The following is an 18,920-nucleotide window of genomic DNA, read 5'->3' as shown; positions in this document are numbered from 1 at the left end:
TTTCTGCTCTATTAGACGATGGGCTTGAACTGGTGGAAGCTAAACGAGTCAAGGCCGAGATACGAAAAAGGATTAATGCCCCGGTGGCTGGTGAGTGGCCGTAAATGGACAGCGTTAAATGAGGCCAAGGAAAGACGGTTGCTGGGAGACTGGCCTATAGCAAGTCTCCTGCAAGCGCTGTCTTTCCGTCACACAGGAGCCCCGAGGGTTCCCGCAGCCAATTGGTGAAAATACCTTCGGTTCAGGATCCTTAGCGAGTAGAATTTTAGGCCCAAATATAGAATCATGAATCATTCGAGCTATGTTTCCCCATCAACGACCCTTTTTTCCCGATAAAGTCTCCACTTAGCACTAAAAGTTAAACCAAGTTCAGTCTGCAGAAGATGCAGAAAGACGGTGTGTTGCACATTGGAATCAGGGCTACCCTGGTCATCTGATCTAGAAATTTCCAAACTGTCTCTGGTACAAAGATGAGACCCAAACAGCCCAATTCTGAAAAACACTTTTAAAATAAAACAATTTGAATGTGGATGAGACTTGAGAAAATCAAGGCCCCTGTGCGTTCCATGCATGCCACCTGCAGTTCATCACGCCAAGCCCAAGCGCTATGACTTTTGATTTGCGGACATCCACTTTACGATCCGCTCCGTCACATCCCCCACTCCCCAATCACACGCGCTATGTCAATTCTTCAAGAAGCTCAAGAAGAGGGGGTTAGCAAGGATTCGATGACTTTTCCCATAATGATTGGTTTACGATACTTTTCATCCGTGCGGGTCACAGTTTAGCCCTATTCTTTTTGCATGTGAACCAATCCCATGCAGCCATTCACCATTTTGGCGCTCATCACATCCTGGCAAAGTGATCCGAGCTCTGGGTATCAGAGGGGTCGCTTGTCTAAGTATAGATTCTTATACGTCCCTGCAAGCATGCCACTCGGAACATGCTGCTTTTTCTTCCCCATATGGGATCATGGTTCCACGATAAGCCCTTGCAATAATATCCACTCTCCATGTGCTCTGGATTATTCTCCTCTCTCTATGGCTTGTTGGATCATATGATGAAGTGATTCTCTCATAGAATCTGCCGCAGCTATTGGGGTTCGCGACATTTGTTGCCCAAGATTAGCTTCGCATTTTGTCACACCCAAGTGACTTTATTTCCTCCGAGATCTTCGCTGGACGAAGCTCTACCACACACACCTACACACACAACACAGTTTTCATACGACCGAGTGTCCATAGCTCAACACAATGGGCAGGCTCATCAAGAACCACTGGGGGAGGTTAATCATTCTCACCGCAGCAGCTTGTACGTTGACCGCTCAAAACTCCAACGCGGAACCGGCACTGACAGAATACAAACAGATCAGGTTGCCAGCGCTATTGAGGCCTTCATATGGCCCAAGGTATTCTGGGACTTCATCTCCAGGAACCTCGATGCGGCCGTCGCTCCGATACCCGTTCTTCAAATCCTAAACCTCATAATGGGCCTCGTCGGCCTAGCCTGGGAATGGCCTCTCAAGCCACTTGCTGGCTCAATACCACACCGCAGCATCGAAATTCGTCTCATCGTATACCCCCTCAGCGCTCTCCTCGCGGCGCTTCTTTATCAAGGCACAGACCCTGCAATATATTATTTGATTGGCATCGGTGTCTATTTCTGGGCCTATAGTGAAGGCGAGGTACGCTATTCCGCATATCCCGACTTAGTTTGTTACATGCTAATAAGAGATTGTATAGGTTGTTTGCCCGGAACCTTGGACATTGCCGAAACGGCATGGGCTACAGAAAGCATAACAAATCGGTTCGGTCTGCATTGGATGTAGCAGACTTAGATCATGTAAATAGTTTAATCCATTACGAACTTGACGACTTGAAAGAATAACATTGCTTGTATCATTAATCTCATCTGAGTGGTGTGGGCGTATGCTCTATAGTGCGTGTGCACTGCCCAACTATTCCTCCTACTTGTATCCTCAACTTGTGTAGATCTAAAGTGTCATTTTGATCAATTGACCTCACAACACTGTTCCCCTGTCATGGCAAACAGAATAGTCAACTAACCAGTTAGTCAATCATGTCACGCGTTGGTGCCTTGCCAACGGGGCACCAACCCACGACTGCCTTGCACGTGATGCTCTATCCAGATCCAAAACACGTCATGTTGACAATAACACCCACGCTGGCATTGAAAACCAGAAAATTCCATATAAATGCCTTGCGACGTGTTTATATAAGACAAGCGACCTTAGAGCTTGGAATCCAAGAACTAACCAATCTGACTGACACCAAACAAGATGTCCCCACCTACAGGAATCCAACCCAAAGTCGAGGTCGAGCTCACCCTCGAACCAATGGACGATGTCCCAGTCAACAAAATCACCAGCTTCAATGGCAGGCTCCAGCAATTCATGCATAACGGGACCACGCACTCATCCCCGAGTGCCTCGAGCACTATTTCGCAACCCACCAATTCCGAACATAAACCACAAATTAGCAAACGTGAAACAGAAACCATAATCTCCAGCCCAAGACGCAAGAAAGCAACCTCGCGCACAGCATCACCAGCAACCACCACCCAACGCACCACCCGCTCACAGTCGATAATGACAACTCCATCTCCCGTCTCAACAAAACGCAAGCGCATACGAACACCAAAGATCCCATCCACACCCCCACTCGCCAGCCCGACAGAATCCCTCCTACGCGACACAATCCCCCCAAACCTGATCCTCCTCCTTGTAGGCGTGAATCCGGGCATAATGACAGGGATAACGGGACACGCCTACGCCCACCCATCAAACCTATTCTGGAAACTGCTGTATTCGTCGGGTATAACAAGTATCCGTCATATACCTGCCGATACATACAAGCTGCCTGCGCTGTACAGCGTGGGGAACACGAATATTGTGGAGCGGCCGACGCGGGATGCGAGTATGCTTAGTCGGGCGGAGATGGATGCCGGTGTACCTGTGCTTGAGGCTAAAATTGCGGCGCAGAGGCCGGAGGTTGTTTGTCTTGTTGGGAAGAGTATTTGGGAGGCTGTTTGGAGGGTTAGACATGGGAGGGGGATTCGGAAGGAGGAGTTTCGGTATGGGTGGCAGGCGGAGACGGAGAATATGGGGCGTTGTGATGGTTGGGGTGGTGCGCCTGTTTTTGTCGCTACGACGACTAGTGGGCTTGCGGCGGGGATGAAGCCTGCGGAGAAGGAGGCTGTTTGGGCGGAGTTGGGGAGTTGGGTTGTGAGGAGGAGGGCAGAGAGGGAGCAGAGTTCTGTGGTTGTTAAGGATGAGGTTGCGGTTAAGGACGAGGTGGTTGTTAAAGATGAAGTTTGATATAGGGTTTGCAGCTGTTTTTATTTGTATACATGTCGCTATACCATGTCTATACAGTATTATCATGAGCTATGATCATCCAGATGTTGTTTTTTAAAGGATTGAATAATCTTTACGAATGGATATGTTCAAGATGGTGATTGAAAAAAATGGTTATTTATTTGTAGACGAGTGAAATCGCTCATCATTCATTATCTCATGATATCAGGTACAGAAGCCTGTGAGTACCAAGATGTAAACCCAAAACGGCACAATCCCTCCAAGCCCATTCCAGGGCAGATAGAGGGTATTAAATGACGTTTTCCGAAAGGACCATGCGCCGAAGTGCCATAGAAGGGACGATCGAGGATATGGATATCTCAATAGAGGTCAAGGTGAGGGGTAGAGGAGGGGGTGTAGGTTTCCAGTGTGTGCTTCAATGTGACACATCAATAGCTATCCGGTCTCCCCATTGACCCAAAAGGTGTAGAGGTCAGATTTAGCGGCTGCCGTTGGAGTCATTCTTGCCTCCCTCACGCTCGCGTGCCTAAAGTAAAGTTAGTATAACTTCAATTGATGTAGAACTGAATCACTTACTGTGGAGGCCTGGTATTCGCCGCCTTCGAGGATTTTGACCATGCACTCTTCCTCCTTGGTTGTGCCGAATTCGTTCTGAAGAGAGCTCTGGCTGGCGGTATCAAGGACACCTTGGGCTCCGTGACTATATCCAGATGTTAGTGATCTGACGAAATATCAAAAGAGCTGAAAGCACTTACGAGTGAGTCAGGAAGATCTTCCAGCCGTTCAAAACTTCGGTCAGGGGAATGCTGCGGTCATTCTTCCACTTCTGGAGGACGTCAAGGTCATCCACGAAGACAATGAAGTCGTCGGAGCGACCCTTGTAGAAGATCTTGGAGGCGGTTTCGTTTCCACGGGCCATATTGAAGGGTTTGAAGGTTGAAGGTTGAAGAGTTTAGAATAGTATTAAGAAGATAGAGTGAAAATGGTTTAAGAAGAAGAATCGAAGGTAAAAGCTGGTGGTTTAATAGTTCCAAGGTGGGAGCTCAGGTGATGATGCCTGGTGACGTCATGCTATGAGCTGATGCAAACAAAAGAACTTCGAATGTCTTTGGGGACCATCTGAATTGTCAAATTATACAATTAAATCACAGTGGATAGCATTGTATGTCACTAGTGGTTCTAGTTCCTCACTTTACTACATTTATTACACGGTGAGTTGCCAACTATTGCACACGACGTCATAGTAGCTCCCCCCCTACCCGCTGTCGGATCCGCTGTGACGCCAAACGTGGGGATAAGTCTCAAATTAGAAGTGGCAAGTTGGAGGTCTGCTTTCAGTGTGTGTATTTCAAGCTATACGGGGTAGTAATCCAAGCCATTACGTTTTCGCCAAGTTAATTATAATGTCCCTTTGACTCCAATGTTCCCCCATGAACCAGAACCATCCAGAATCACCTTAGAAAGGATAACACTTGTCTAACAATAGTAAACTTCAGTCAGCCTGAGAGCGGGTCTTTTTCAACTTCTTGGGTGTCAATGCACTGAAGAAATTCTTTGGAGACGACCACTTCCGGGAAGATGGAGATGACTCGGAACTTCCATCCTGGCTCCGTCGCTTATCACTGAGAGGTGAGGAAGCCGGCGATGTGGGATTCTTGGGTGAGCCCTTGAAAAGTAATGTCTTTCGAGGCGTGGTGGGTGTTTGGGGCGACTCAACCTCGACTTCTTTCTCCTCCCCTAGTTCGTTACCGCCTGTTGCCTCCTTGTCCATTTCATAGCTCTCTTCGTCCGGGCGCATGTCCGCCGATGCTGATCTTGAATAAAAGGTACCTTCGGTACTCGACCGTCTAGTGAACCCTGGGCGAAGGCTTAGCCGTCTCATGATCGAACCACGTCTGAAGAGATCACCCCTTCCGAGTACCATTCCTGGTGATGGAAGGAGGTCTCCTGTGTAGACCTCTGCGATTAGTCGCTCTAGCCGGATTCGATCAATTCGGCGAGCAGTCAATGTCAATGCAGAGCGGTCAATAGGCGTCTTGGGTCGTTCAATCTCACCTTCCGCCTGTATGGCCGGTTCTTCGGTATGGCGCGGGTAGTGTGTCTTCTTGAGGACTACATGCTGAACGTGGGACTTGCGGGAGATCGCCGTTAGATCCATCGACCTCCGCGCCATGGAAGACACTGTGTATTGAACATGGTCGAGAGGCACCAGTTGCAGGGCCAGAAAAGAATGTTTTCCGGGCTCCCACGTCCTGGGCTGGGTCGTTTCGACCAAAGCAGCGGATACTTTGAGAATCTCAGTATTCCATTGCTTTTCTTCAACTGCTGATGATGCACTGAGGACGAATTCGTAGTTCTCATCTTGGTCTTGAAATAGGAGCTTCCAAGAAAATAAACATCCGTAGCAATACAGCCCTGATATGTCAGATATATATCACGCACAAATAGCAACAGAAAGTTACTCACCTCGTCCATTTTGAAGCGTATCAATCTTGAGACTGTCTAGATAGATACATGCCACTGCTTCCAGTCGATGCAACTCATCGGTTCCCTTGGCGAAAAGAAGGTAGCGGTGAAAAAGCACACAGACCATGAACTCCCCGTTGGTAGTTTCCGCCGTTTGGTATGTGACATGGAGCACACCGCACATGACCAGTGGGCCTAAGTCTTTGTATATATCCTGGAGTGCGTGCTGCTAAAACTATTTAGCCACATTCATTAGATCGATGAACTGATCTTGGGGTACTTACTGATTTCAAGATATCCACCTTCCCCTGGAGAATGATTGTCCTTCGGATGCGATCTTTGTTGATTGGGTTTCCAGCCGCCAAATTAATCTGTGTCACCAGCACCCGTAAATTATCCAAAACTTGCTGAAGTTCGTCATGAGCAGATGGACAATCACTGACAGGGGTAGCTCTGAGCAGATCTTGTAGCACAAGGGGGTATTTGCAAAGACGTTGGATGGGCTGTATCCTTGTTAGTGGTTGAAACAACCATCAGATCTTACTCACACACCTTTATCAACAAATCATTCAATGTCATTGATTTGTTATTCTCTTGCCTGCGTCGCTCCGTGGATGCCACCGATTTTGAAAGCGCCTCGATTCCCTGATCGTATATCGTCCAGTTGGCAACTGACCGGCGTAACAGAGCAACATCCTGGGTCAATAGTTCATAGTTACTGCAAAATTGGTCATACACAGGGAATGAGAGTAACTATAAAATGCCCAGTCAATACATGCACTACCATTGGTATACTGATACTTACCAATCTATCAAATTCACGGGCAACATCTAGTACCTCTGCTGGTTCAGCACTGAGTGCCATCAAGCGTTGATTGATCGATGCCTTAAGTGAACGGGTCCTCAATGATCGTTGCTGAAGTCCCCTTAGGCCACCTAGATCAAGGGTCCCTATACGCTTGGCGATTCCACGGGATGTAAGCTCAGAGACGCCTGCCTGTTGAGCCTGAGATGCTGACATGGGAGATGCCGCCTGGAGCTGGGTCAAAAAGCGTTCATGTATTTCGAGGATATCCTGGACGTTGTCATAGATCTCACGCCTTGTGCTAAAGATTGTAAGGATCTGTTGGTTTACAGAGCACATCAGCATCGAACCAAGAGGGGTAAACTGGCTCAATAGCTTACCCCAATAAGAGCCTTCAGACCATGTACATAATCAGACTCGGTTTCAACAAGTTCCTGTAGGATATGGCGTCGTCTGGTAGACCGTATTTCCGCAGCTTCATCAGCCTGGTGACTTGAGCTTGGCCGAGAGCTGTCACCAGAATGACGTACATCTGATCGCAAGCTCTGGTTTGTTGCGCTGTGAATAGTTGTCCTCGATCTGAACAAACTTTGGCTTGCAATGCTTGCTGTGGCTGTTTTGACGGCTCCGAGCTGCGATGAGTCTGATGTACTCGACTGCTGACCTTGCGAGCCATGAGAAGATGAGCCATGAGAAGATCCATCTGACCAACCATCCACCTTTCGTCGTCCGGACGACTCGTGTTTTCGTCCTCGAAAGCTGTCCACCCATTTCTTGAATGGATGGTCTGTTGGATTATCGGTCGGAGTCACTCCACCACTGCTCTCAGACTTCTCTTCGGATTTATCATCCAGCAGTGCTTGTTTCTCAATGTCCATTTCATCGTGGTCTGCCATTGTCCCAAATAGCGATCGCGCGCAAGAAAATATATTCAGATTCCGATGGCATGGAGAAAGAAGAGGCGGACCTAACCGACTGCTCAACACAACGGGATCGAAGTTCATATTGAGGGAAGAGCGACGGGGAGTGACTGCCCCTACATCTTTGCTGGAAAGTGCAAGTATCGAAAACAGGGGAAACTGCCACTATTCAGGCAGTAGTCGAGATTGCGAATTTGAAACCCATCCATGTACGTCATGAGGTGAGGTAGATAGCTGGAATTGAAATAATACATTTCATATGTTATTTCATGGGTAAACTTCTTCTTTTCTCATGTATTAGCAGATGTTGGAACAGTGAAGCTCTTTAACTTGGAAGTTGAAATCATATACTTCGAGTGCCAAGCATCGCCGCTTATATAAAAATAGTGGGAGCTCCAGGGTTCCTAGACCCACCTCACCTGACCTTCCCTCACTTTCTTTTCGTAAGGCCTCATGGATAACATTCACGCCCCAACTGTTGCCTCCGGACCCGTATCCGGGGGTACTCCTCGCGATCTGTCCAAATTGTCCATGCCAGATCTGATGCAGGAGAAAGAGCGCATCGAGGCGGAACTGTCAGCTCTTAGTAGTGTCCTCCAGTCGGTGAGATATCAGAACCAGAAGTTCCTATCGCAGTTTCTAACAAGCTTTTTTATGTTAGCATGGAGTACGCATGACTTCGTCTCTCACTACCTTCGACGGTTTCCCCCGTGATGATATTGACATCGCGCAAGGTACGGCCCTGCCACACTTCAGTTGATCAGGACATATCGCTGATGAAATAATGTAGTTCGCACAACCCGTGTGCGCATTATTCACCTACGAAACGACCACAAGGAGGTAATGAAGCTTATCGAGAAGGGTGTTCACGCACATTTCGCCAACCTACAAAATGCGCAAGGCGCTGGCCCAACTACGAACGGCACCAACGTCCCATCGGCGGTACAATCGTCGACGAATAACACTGCATTGGGCACACCATTTGCCAAGGTCAATAGCGTGGTTTCAGGAAGTCCAGCAGACCAGGCGGGGTTGAAAGCTGGCGACGCAGTTCGAAGTTTCGGGAATATCAATTGGTTGAACCACGAGCGCCTTTCAAAGGTTGCCCAAGTTGTTCAGGAAAATGAAGGGGTACGTTTGGTTCTCCGTTCCTCCGCCAAAATATCTACATGTCTAACTCTCTTTCTCTATAGCGTGCCGTATCGGTAAAAGTTTCTCGGAAGGACGGTGACACCACGACGGAGCTGGACCTTCAGCTCACCCCTCGACAGAATTGGGGCGGCCGTGGTCTTCTAGGATGTCACTTGGTTCCCTTATGAGGGAATACTTCCACTCTGCCCAACAAGCGTAGCCCAATTTTGCTACCCTGTACATTGACGATATGTACTGCTCATGACTAATGCGAGACGTCTTTTTTTGCCTATCTTTTTTTACAAAATACCTGGATTCATGTAAAGAGCGATCGGGAAACCATATGCATCCATCCCAACGGTGTTGAAGATAACTTGGCAGGCGAAAACCTGCCCAACAGAATTTATTCCAATAACCAAGTACTAGAAAAAAGATACCCACAGAGCCTATCACAACCATGTCCTTTCACTTAAAATAGAAATTGCCATTCAAAGTAGCTATGAATGTGTTTGCGCCATCCACAGAGGTTGACTACGTCAGAGCGCCTCAGGCATAAAGTCACATGACCCTCAGCAACGGGGCAAAAATTCCATCCAGCGCTATTAATTCATTCCCCTTCTTTCACCCCTCCGTTTTATCAACAACCCGCCCCCATCTCTACGGCGCGAATTCTGAAACTTTCTTTTCTTCAAGTTTCTATCTAACTGATTTTCATCATGGCCACCGAGACCCCCACATTCAAGCTTGTCCTGGTCGGTGACGGTGGTACTGGAAAGGTGAGCGCATTCGAGCCTCAACATCTAATTGTTGATGGGCATGGGCTCAGGGTGGTAGCCATCAGCTCAGCGATGGTCATCTCATGATACTCATGGATGCACTGAGCTGCCCCTTTGTGGCTACCCTCTGCCTCGCGCCTGTCAACAATACTAAATATCTGCCCAACGGCCCCGCCTCACCGCGACTTCATTACTAACAAGTGATCAACAGACCACTTTCGTCAAGCGCCACTTGACTGGTGAATTCGAGAAGAAGTACATCGCCACCCTTGGTGTCGAGGTTCACCCTCTCAACTTCAACACCGTATGCATATACCCCGCCGAAGAACCCCGCTTCGACCATGCCACTGTGTGATCCTTTCAACTAACCCAACCTGTACAGAACTACGGTGCCATCCAGTTCGATGTCTGGGATACCGCTGGTCAGGAGAAGTTCGGTGGTCTCCGTGATGGTTACTACATCAACGGCCAGTGTGGTATCATTATGTTCGATGTCACTTCCCGTATCACCTACAAGAACGTTCCCAACTGGCACCGTGAGTGATTCTTTGTCTTATTGTGAACTGCCCTAGATCATTGTTTGACTAACCAAACTTTAGGTGACCTCGTCCGTGTCTGCGAGAACATCCCCATCGTCCTTACCGGTAACAAGGTCGACGTGAAGGAGCGCAAGGTCAAGGCCAAGACCATCACCTTCCACCGCAAGAAGAACCTCCAGTACTACGATATCTCCGCCAAGTCTAACTACAACTTCGAGAAGCCCTTCCTTTGGCTCGCTCGCAAGCTTGTTGGCAACCCCCAGCTCGTACGTCATCTTTTTCCTTGATTCGAACTCGAACCGATACTGATTATCTTTTAGGACTTTGTTGCCGGAATTGCCCTTGCTCCCCCCGAGGTCACCGTCGACGAGAAGCAGCTCGAGGCTTACCGCAGGGAGATGGAGGAGGCTGCCAACCAGCCCCTCCCCGACGAGGACGATGCCGACCTGTAAATCAGTGCGCTCAACGACGGGTCCACGAAGTTTCCGAAATGAAAGTTGGGAGTCGATATGCCCTGTTCTCCCCCACGTTCCCCCGAGCCCCATCTCGCGATCGACGGGAGACAGGAAGTATGCGACTCCCGGGGATTGCTCTTTTTTTAGTTTGGGTTTTGCAAAAGCAAAGTTCTCCGAAATCACGATACAATGAAAGCGGATGGGGGATAGTCGTGGTTTGAAGACACATGCATTTTTTCCTTTTTGATTTCCCCCAACCTTAGTAGCTTAGACACTCACATCCCAATTGTCCTTTTTTTCCCTACCGAAACGAGCACACAGCATCCAAAAAGCATGTCCTCTTTCGACAAGATTTAAAACTTCTTTTTTTTATGAAAATATCTATTCCTCAAAACAGATACAGATCTCTGGCAAATTTCGAGTTGAATACTAGAAACTACTTGGAACACGAGAGGAAATTCCCTAAAAAAAAATCTCTTAACATTATTGGATAGCACAGCGCTCTTTCAACGAGACAAGGAGAGTAACGCCAGGGTATAGCAATCATTAGCCTCCGGGAAAAGCACAAAAAACGAAAAAAAAAAAAAAAAAACAATCTCCAAGCCAAACTCCAATCATTTGGATATGGCGGGCAGTAATTGAAATAGCAATCATATCTAGACTGGTAGTCATTGGCCTCGTATCAGCAAACAGGACAAATGTAATCAAACCTGATTACAAGTCCCTCACACCCTGTGTAATGGAAAAGCAGTTAGCAAAGATCCTCGCAATAGTAATGTGAAAGGTATCAAGGTGAGACATACAAAGAGATAAGCAAGTTCCCTTGCATCCAGCCGGGATACATTCATAGTACCTCCCTCATCAAGAGCACCACTAATTAGTTCTCGCTTCTGGTCTTGCAGAGTAACAATGCGATCCTCGACGGTATTCTCAATGAGCAGACGGTGAACGAAAACCTCCTTAACCTGCCCGATGCGATGGGCACGATCAACAGCCTGGTCTTCAATGTACGGGTTCCAGAAGGGATCGAACATGATGACATGCGAGGCGGCGACGAGGTTCAGGCCAGAGTTGCCGGCCTTGAGGGAGACAAGCATGATCTTACAGGAGGGATCGTTGGTGAAAGCCGTCACAGCGGCGTTGCGTTCCTTCAGGTTCATGCTGCCGTCGAAGCGGGCGTGGTTCCAGCCGCGGCGGGCGAGTGGAACTTCGAGAAGATCCAAGAGAGAAGTGAACTGGCTGAAAATGATAGTTTTCTCTTCCAAGCCGCGGTCTTCATTGGCCTGGAGTATCTCTAGCGTCTTTGTGATTTTTGTGCTAGGGAACCAGCCCTTCTCAAGACGGCGAATGTATTTCTTCTTCTCGGCCTTGTTCCTCAAGGCGTCCTTTCGCAGATCTGCTAGAGACTTCGATTTCGATTTCTTTTTTGTTGCGTCGTCGCCCCCTTCAGTAGAGCTATCGGAGTCAGACTCATCGCTGCTCGCTGTTGCTTCTGGGTCATCGTCATCAATGGGCCCGTTAGTGTCCACGGGGCCGGCGGCAGAGTCAGGCAGCGAGCTTGGATCGTGAACCTGCTTGAACGAATTGGTGTCGGTGAGCTTCGTAGGGTCCACAGGCCCTCGGCAATTCTGGCACTTGATCACAGCTGGACCATCGTCATCGAGGTTAATGGCTCCGTTTGCGGTTGCAGAGTCGGAAATGCGGATCCAGCACTCCGAGCACACGTGGTGTCCACATGGAATGTAAATAGTAGCATTCTTTACACTGTCCATGCAGACGGGGCAGGTGCCATCCTCTTCGCCGTCATTTGATATGATACGTTGCACCACAGCAGCGCTCAGAAGCTTGGCGTTAGCGATCTTATCAACCCCTGGGATAGATGGGGCAGGTTCATTTCGGAACTCCTGCATGAGGAGGGGATGGCAGCATGCCTGCCGAAGACGGAGGAGGAGAACTAGAACATGGCTGTAGTTTCTGCCCAGCGTGCCGGAGTCAAGGTATCGGGTGATCTGCATTTGAGTGGACGCATTGAGCTCCTCATAAACCTGACTTTCCCTCTCATCGAATACAACATGAACCTTCTCGGTGACCTTTGGTGGGAGTTGCAAGATTGGCTCGCCATCAATCTTGGAGGATTTTGTACGTCGGAGACAGACAGACTTAACCAGGACGCGTAGTTGCTTCATAACATCCTCTCCTCCCCAGCCAGATTTAATGCGTTTCACAAAGTCCTATATAAAAGATAAATGTTAATCACCCAGAGAAGGATCAAATGGAGATCTATAGAGTACTGACCGACTTGAATTTTGCTGGGTTGCTGTAAGGTCGAATCCGAAGGAATCCCAAGAGGGACTGGAAATCTTCAAGGCGATTCATCATGGGTGTACCAGTCAGACACCAGCGGTAGGTGGCATTGAGCCGACAACATGCTGTTGAAGATTTTGCGCTTGGATTCTTGATGTTCTGTGCTTCATCGATGATGACTCGGTGCCACTTGGCGGCGGGATTGAGAGGACCCGACAAATTTTTGAAATCTTGAATTAGATCTGCGTCTCGCCCTTCCTGTGCCAACTTTTCCGCCTGGAGCAATGTTTTGTAGTGCGCAGTAATGGTACCAAACGTCGTGATGATGACATCGTACTTTTTGAGCTCCCTCCAGGGCCTGCGCCGTTGATGGTAGATCAAGACTGATAATTGATGTCTGCCTGGCTTGACATGACGCTGGATTTCGAGTCTCCATTGATCCATAAGTGCCTTTGGTGCGACGATCAAAGTCGGGCGTCGGTCTTCATCTTCGAACGGACGAGCAACCATCAACGCAATCGCTTGAATAGTCTTGCCCAGGCCCATGTCATCTGCAAGGATTCCTCCTTTGTGGCTGCTCTCTTCCTTCGCCTTCATCCATTTCAGGCCGATCTTCTGGTGCTTCATCAGTGTGACTCGAAGTGCACTTGGAGTCTCCTCATTGTCTGCTCTGGTTGCCTCCCGAATGTCTTTAATTCCACTGAGCAAGTTCTTGATATCTTCGGGGAACTCTCTTTCATTGTAGGCCCTGTATTCAATGATTTAGCGTCAGAACTAGCTGGCTTGGAAGAAATACGCGGGACATACACTATATCAGCATCGTCATCGAATAGTTCGGTCTGATTGCGAACCAGGTCAAATGCCTTGTCGAACTTGTCGAACTTGTCAAAGGCGCCCGGCATTGGAGGGTATGGAGCCTCGCGCTTCCAGGGAAGAGGCCTCGAGGAAGCTGGTGATGAGGGATAGGCCGCTTGTGAGGCTTTCGCCAGTTCGGATGGATAGGCCAATTGAGAAGGATATGCCAGCTGGGAAGGATATGCTAACTGGGAAGGATAGGGCAATTGGGAAGAATATGACATTTGAGACGGGTATGTCAACTCAGAGGGGTATGGCATTCGAGAGGGGTACGTTAACTCGGAGGGGTACGGCATTGGCGAGGGATGAGGCGCCTGTGATGAGTATGGCGATCTGGAATAATTGGAAGGGAAAGATGGTGTGTTGGGGTAGTTGAAGGAACCGGATTGGCGGGCTGGCTGCTTGCCGAATCGAGAATTGAATGAATCAGCTGTGATTTCCTGAAGCTCATCGTCGGAACTGAATGGATTGAGTTTATTGAACGGGGCTATCGGGGCATATGCTTGAGGGGCATGAACGGCTTTTGATGAGATAGGTTCAAGTTTTACCGGTTGAGTGCGATCTGGAAGATTCCAGGAATCCTGCCCATTGAATCTGTCCATGGGGAGTTGCCTGTGATCCTCGTCGGCTTGGAGGGCGCGAGCCAATTCCGCATCTCGTTCCATTTGAAACTCCGTTTCAATCAACTTCGCTTGCTCATCACACTCTTCCCGGAGTTCCTTTATCTGATCTGCATCATCGCCTGCCGCATCAATCCATTGCTTGTACAAACGGTTATTCTCAGCAAGGCGGGCTGCTTGTTCAGCATCTATCTCATCGAGTTTGGATCTGCGAGATTTAGGCTGCGAGGGAGCAATCCTTTTTGATGACCCCTGTATCGTGGGGGAGACATGAGATAGCGGACGCTGGCGTTTACGAGAATTATCTGGAGAAGGTTGCATCATTGGTGTAGCTGGCAGCACGGTTGACTGGCGAGACCCGGTCGCGAAAGGTGATGGCGCAGCAGAAGGCCAATGAGGGGACGCAAATGAATCCCCGGGGATACCAGTGAAAGTATTCGAAGTCATACGTGGAGGTCCAGCCGCAGGCGTCTGAACTGGCGGAGGGAGCGATGAAACTTGGGGTGTCGTGGCGGCTTGGGGAGTAGGAGCAGTATCACCAAGGAGCGCAGCAACCTGGACTTCCATTTTTCTAATGGTATCACGAAGCTCATCTGATTCCTCACAAGCGCCCCGTGTCGCGAGGAGATCATCGTAGATGTATCTGTAGGTATCGAGATCTTCTAGAATATCTTTGATTCTGTCCTCTTGGGACTGATCGGCCGAAGAAGCCATGGCTCAAAAGCACCTGGCGCTGACCATGAAATCTCCCAAGACGAAATTATCCCGATCGTTTAGTGTGGCAGAGTGGGTATGTCGACGGAGTGATGGGTAGAACAAAAGGCAGGTTACAATATCAACGGAGCTACCACTTCAAGTGGGCGCCTAGGATGAAGAGCGAAGTATTATGGAGAGCCAGTTGGTGAAACTTGAATTCTCATCAGCAAACAGCTAGACAGAAGACGGGTGGTGGCAGATGGCACAGTGAGGAAGAGAAAGGAAGCATAGACACAATCCATCATACTGTGTCTCCATGCTGCCTAAACCGGGTATTTGCAGAGGTTGTAGACTTACATCGAGTGCTATCGACAATTCACCGGGAGGAATCTGTTGATGACGGAGCAGATTTAGGGGCCTTAGGAGAGAAGAGACGGCGATTGCAAAAACGGATGAGTCCTCCTTTTTATAGTGCAAAAGATCCGATGGCGAAGGCACAGGAGTTGATGTTACTTGCGACCGTTCAGCTGGCCCCAGGGTCGAGATGTTCAGCTTGCGGGGGAAGTTGGAAGTTCTCGCCCAAGATGTCATCATCTATCGCAGCGCATAGCGACCACTGGGGACTTTGGTACTATTGACTTTTACTGCCAGCAGAAAATTGGCTACCTCAACAAAGACATCTTGGAAGATATTGGAAAGACGTCTAAAAGGTCATTTGAAAAGACCCTGAAAAAAAGAGTCCAAAAGCCATATATATAAGCGAGCAATACACTATAAATCTAGAGAAGCGGGCTATTAGATTCATATTATAACAACTCGAGTCCTGTATATGGACATTGGTGTTAAAGTTTACTTCAAAGAAGGCGGAAATGTGAGCGGTGAAATGGATAACCAATAGGATGAAAGGCTCAGTGGGTCGCTATCCTCCGCAGTAGCTGTAAGCGCCTGCCAAGGTTCCACGAGGGGTTCTTCTATTGAGCATCTTTCAGGCACAATGATTTTATTCATTGTCATATGTTGTATACAAGCACTGATATCTTACGCAAAAGGTTCTTTAGTGATATAGATATAAATACTTGGAAAAATGTAAGCAATTCTAATCATTCCCAACATCGCAGCACAACTGTCCATTGACATGAACGCGTTCTTATCACCACGTGATCATGCGCGTTACGCGCCAAATAAGTTAAACACAGGGCTAGACAGCACTTGCCCTAATAGCCTAGTTAGGTACTATACAGATAGTTCTAGTTTCAGCCATCTCGGAGGAGTAGTTCTGATGTTTCGATTCTGACTGTGAGAGGTTGATATGAGTCATATTGTGCCTAGGCTGGGGGAGAATTTGTCGAATCGAATGTTAAAAGACAAATAAGAGTACAACATTTGACGTACAGCTCAGGCTACCACTGGTTTCGATATCTACATTCTAGACCGAGATGGCTGGCTAGGAAAATGTCGTTTGACACATAGCCGAAACATAAATCAGGGGAGTAAACGTTATGTGTTCAATGTAAGGCCCAGACAAAACATTCTGTTTGTATAAGTTGATTTGCAGCTATTGGAAAATACTAAACTGTCCAACCATCGACGTGTGCCAAATTTCAATAAAACCAAGCTGCTGCCTTAGACGTTCCTGCAGGAACAAACGATCGGTCATGGCATCAGAACAGGGACTGGCTCGACTATGGAAGACCAAGCGGGTCCAACAAGATCTCGCGAGGTATCTAAGAAACAAGGACCTCACTGCATGTCGTCTAGTATGTCGCAAGTTCGCTGTCTATCTCGCACCAATCCTATTCGCGGATATTGAAGTCCGTTTTCGCAGCAGCACTTTCAACAGACCATCGCGGATGGCAGCTTTAGAGCGCATCGGGGGACACATTAAAGCCATGACGTTCAAGATCCCACATGATAGGGAGACTTTTTTGCCTCCAATCCTAGATCCAATCATGGGGACAGAACAGTCCTTCATCTACAAACCACAACGGTGCCAGCTTGGTGACAGTGGCTCTAGATATGGCAACCGGCGAATGACAGAGCTGTTGGTCAAGCAGTATCCGCCTCTGTTCCATGCATCTACCGACATCCCATCATTTGTCCAGGCGTTGACAATGATGGACGGTTTGCAACATATGCGAGTCTCCTGCGAGGGCCAAATACCAAGCCATCGGTACCGCCGAAGTGTAGTAGATTATGCATTGATCTCACTGCGAATGGCAATCGAACAAGCACCATTAAAACGTCTCCACACCCTGTCATTGCTATCAGTCCATCCAGGAGCGGTTCTTTACCTCCATCCAGCTCTAGGATTTGGTGCTTCACCTGCATCTTGCAAGCGCTGGTCCCAGATCCGCAAGCTCACAGTCCACATGACGAGTTTCGGCCATGAGCCAGGTCAACCGACGGACCATCTCAAGCTGCTCCATGCATACCTAGGAAGCTTTCTATCTCTGCAAAGATTGGCCTTTCATTGGGAAGGCGAGAGGGGCCTCTCGCCCCTGTCATTTGCAACAGAGCCGAGCCTAAACAACGCAGCTAAAGGGAAGCCAACACAATCCTGCCCCCAGAGATGCGCGTTACCATTACGGCCTTTGAAATTCGAAAACCTTCAGCAGATGGAACTAGTCAATGCAAGAATGGATGCGTCGCAAGTGGCGTCTTTTATCCAGGAGCACCGTTGTACTCTACGCGAGATTAATTTTGAAAATGTAGTACTCCGCAGCGGTAATTGGGACGACGCGCTCGCGCCATTGACACGACTCAGTGGTATCGAGGGGTGGAAGCAGGGTCAGCGTGACAACGACAGCGTGGATGTGCCGATAGTATTGAGTCCAGCGGGAGTCAGCAAGAAACAGTTACAGACAGCGATTTGTGCTTTGCAGCAAAAGGAACCGAGGACGTCGAGGAATTTGGCTAAAGCACGATCTCGGACACGCGAGCTGCTGTTGGGGAGCCCGGATCATATGAAGCGACTGCTGCGGTCTTCCGTGTTTAGTTGGCGGTGACGTCGGAGGTAAGGGGTTGGCAACTTCCGAGGAAGGATTGACATAGGCTAATCAATTTATTAGTGTCGCGTTGAATACCGCATTTGTGCAACTTCAGGTCCAAATGCAACATAAGCGCGGTTTATGTGGAGTCGGTGGGAAATTCGTGGGGGGAAACTAATCAACACGGGGAAGATTGGGAGAATGGACCCGACTGCGTATTGCATTACTCCGTGCGAGAAATGCAGATCTTAGTTAGCTCTAGTCTCAATAGAGAACCGAGAAGAAAAAGAGCGAAAAAAGCGAAAAGAGCATGAAAGAAGGAATCACAGAGCTTCCCTCGGTGTGGAGAAAAAGTGGGTTGGGGGCCTCGGCACGTGAAGTCAGTTCACATGCTCCCTCCAGGTCATTTATATCCGGTCATCCGCCTGTTTGAGCACATCACCTTGTACCACCATATTCACCATGTCTCTCAAGAAAGGTATGCCCCTTTTATCTGAAGTATGAGCAATAGCTAATGGAAATAGATTCCCACCCCTCCTCTGCTGCCTTCGACGTCATCAACCAGACGCTCCAGGCCAACGAAGCCGACCGCAAGGATGCCCTCAGCAAGGCTAAGGCTATCTTCGCCTTCAACCTGAAGAACTCCAGTGGTGAAGAGTCTGCCTGGTACCTTGACCTCAAGAACAAGGGCGAGGTTGGACAGGGTATTGCCCCTGCTGGCGAGAAGGCTGATGGTTAGTCTACATTCCTGATCAGCGCGTGTTGATGCGCCGTGTTTCCACTCTGACATATGCTAATCTCTCTGCGTCAATAGTAACCCTCTCCCTCTCCGACGCTGACTTTAGTCAGCTCGTTTCCGGCAAGGCCAATGCTCAGCGTTTGTTCATGGGCGGCAAGTTGAAGATCAAGGGTAACATCATGAAGGCGACCAAGATGGAGCCTATCCTGAAGAAGGCCCAGGGCGGTGCCAAGCTGTAAAGATTAGATACCCTTTTGAGAAATTATATACGACGTCCTTCATCTACTAGG

At 48.6% G+C, this 18,920-nt stretch overlaps 8 protein-coding genes across 8 annotated transcripts; 5 read left to right on the top strand and 3 right to left on the bottom strand.

The window, feature by feature from the left end:
• Positions 1 to 1,253: 1,253 nt before the first annotated feature.
• PGRI_002950 (mismatch-specific DNA-glycosylase) lies at positions 1,254 to 3,337 on the top strand (the record flags this gene model as incomplete). Its single annotated transcript, XM_040788008.1, has 3 exons — positions 1,254 to 1,311; positions 1,368 to 1,684; positions 2,300 to 3,337. 3 exons carry the CDS (start codon positions 1,254 to 1,256, stop codon positions 3,335 to 3,337), a joined length of 1,413 nt encoding a protein of 470 aa, XP_040651780.1.
• Positions 3,338 to 3,815: 478 nt separating this feature from the next.
• PGRI_002940 (SBDS family protein) lies at positions 3,816 to 4,256 on the bottom strand (the record flags this gene model as incomplete). Its single annotated transcript, XM_040788007.1, has 3 exons — positions 3,816 to 3,863; positions 3,914 to 4,037; positions 4,093 to 4,256. The coding sequence occupies 3 exons, from the start codon at positions 4,254 to 4,256 to the stop codon at positions 3,816 to 3,818; spliced, it is 336 nt and encodes a 111-aa protein (XP_040651779.1).
• Positions 4,257 to 4,829: 573 nt separating this feature from the next.
• Positions 4,830 to 7,504, bottom strand: PGRI_002930 (putative Rho guanyl nucleotide exchange factor; the record flags this gene model as incomplete). Its single annotated transcript, XM_040788006.1, has 6 exons — positions 4,830 to 5,752; positions 5,804 to 6,032; positions 6,088 to 6,306; positions 6,356 to 6,499; positions 6,609 to 6,926; positions 6,989 to 7,504. The coding sequence occupies 6 exons, from the start codon at positions 7,502 to 7,504 to the stop codon at positions 4,830 to 4,832; spliced, it is 2,349 nt and encodes a 782-aa protein (XP_040651778.1).
• A 477-nt stretch (positions 7,505 to 7,981) lies between these two features.
• PGRI_002920 (putative 26S proteasome non-ATPase regulatory subunit Nas2) lies at positions 7,982 to 8,847 on the top strand (the record flags this gene model as incomplete). Its single annotated transcript, XM_040788005.1, has 4 exons — positions 7,982 to 8,131; positions 8,190 to 8,262; positions 8,319 to 8,659; positions 8,722 to 8,847. The coding sequence occupies 4 exons, from the start codon at positions 7,982 to 7,984 to the stop codon at positions 8,845 to 8,847; spliced, it is 690 nt and encodes a 229-aa protein (XP_040651777.1).
• A 528-nt stretch (positions 8,848 to 9,375) lies between these two features.
• Positions 9,376 to 10,426, top strand: PGRI_002910 (Ran family GTP-binding nuclear protein; the record flags this gene model as incomplete). The annotated part of the gene is made up of 5 exons (XM_040788004.1): positions 9,376 to 9,435; positions 9,647 to 9,739; positions 9,818 to 9,971; positions 10,035 to 10,240; positions 10,295 to 10,426. The coding sequence occupies 5 exons, from the start codon at positions 9,376 to 9,378 to the stop codon at positions 10,424 to 10,426; spliced, it is 645 nt and encodes a 214-aa protein (XP_040651776.1).
• A 717-nt stretch (positions 10,427 to 11,143) lies between these two features.
• On the bottom strand, positions 11,144 to 14,922 carry PGRI_002900 (SNF2-related protein; the record flags this gene model as incomplete). Its single annotated transcript, XM_040788003.1, has 4 exons — positions 11,144 to 11,161; positions 11,233 to 12,660; positions 12,725 to 13,481; positions 13,541 to 14,922. The coding sequence occupies 4 exons, from the start codon at positions 14,920 to 14,922 to the stop codon at positions 11,144 to 11,146; spliced, it is 3,585 nt and encodes a 1,194-aa protein (XP_040651775.1).
• Positions 14,923 to 16,559: 1,637 nt separating this feature from the next.
• Positions 16,560 to 17,909, top strand: PGRI_002890 (uncharacterized protein; the record flags this gene model as incomplete). Its single annotated transcript, XM_040788002.1, has 1 exon — positions 16,560 to 17,909. The coding sequence occupies one exon, from the start codon at positions 16,560 to 16,562 to the stop codon at positions 17,907 to 17,909; it is 1,350 nt and encodes a 449-aa protein (XP_040651774.1).
• A 444-nt stretch (positions 17,910 to 18,353) lies between these two features.
• On the top strand, positions 18,354 to 18,869 carry PGRI_002880 (SCP2 sterol-binding domain-containing protein; the record flags this gene model as incomplete). The annotated part of the gene is made up of 3 exons (XM_040788001.1): positions 18,354 to 18,369; positions 18,416 to 18,625; positions 18,706 to 18,869. 3 exons carry the CDS (start codon positions 18,354 to 18,356, stop codon positions 18,867 to 18,869), a joined length of 390 nt encoding a protein of 129 aa, XP_040651773.1.
• Positions 18,870 to 18,920: the final 51 nt, after the last annotated feature.

The sequence above is a fragment of the Penicillium griseofulvum genome (genome assembly GCF_001561935.1).
Source record: "Penicillium griseofulvum strain PG3 chromosome Unknown contig_79, whole genome shotgun sequence".
NCBI classification, from domain to species: domain Eukaryota; kingdom Fungi; phylum Ascomycota; class Eurotiomycetes; order Eurotiales; family Aspergillaceae; genus Penicillium; species Penicillium griseofulvum.
The sequence above is the reverse complement of the archived record's forward strand: the minus strand, read 5'-3'. Positions and strand labels throughout refer to the sequence as shown.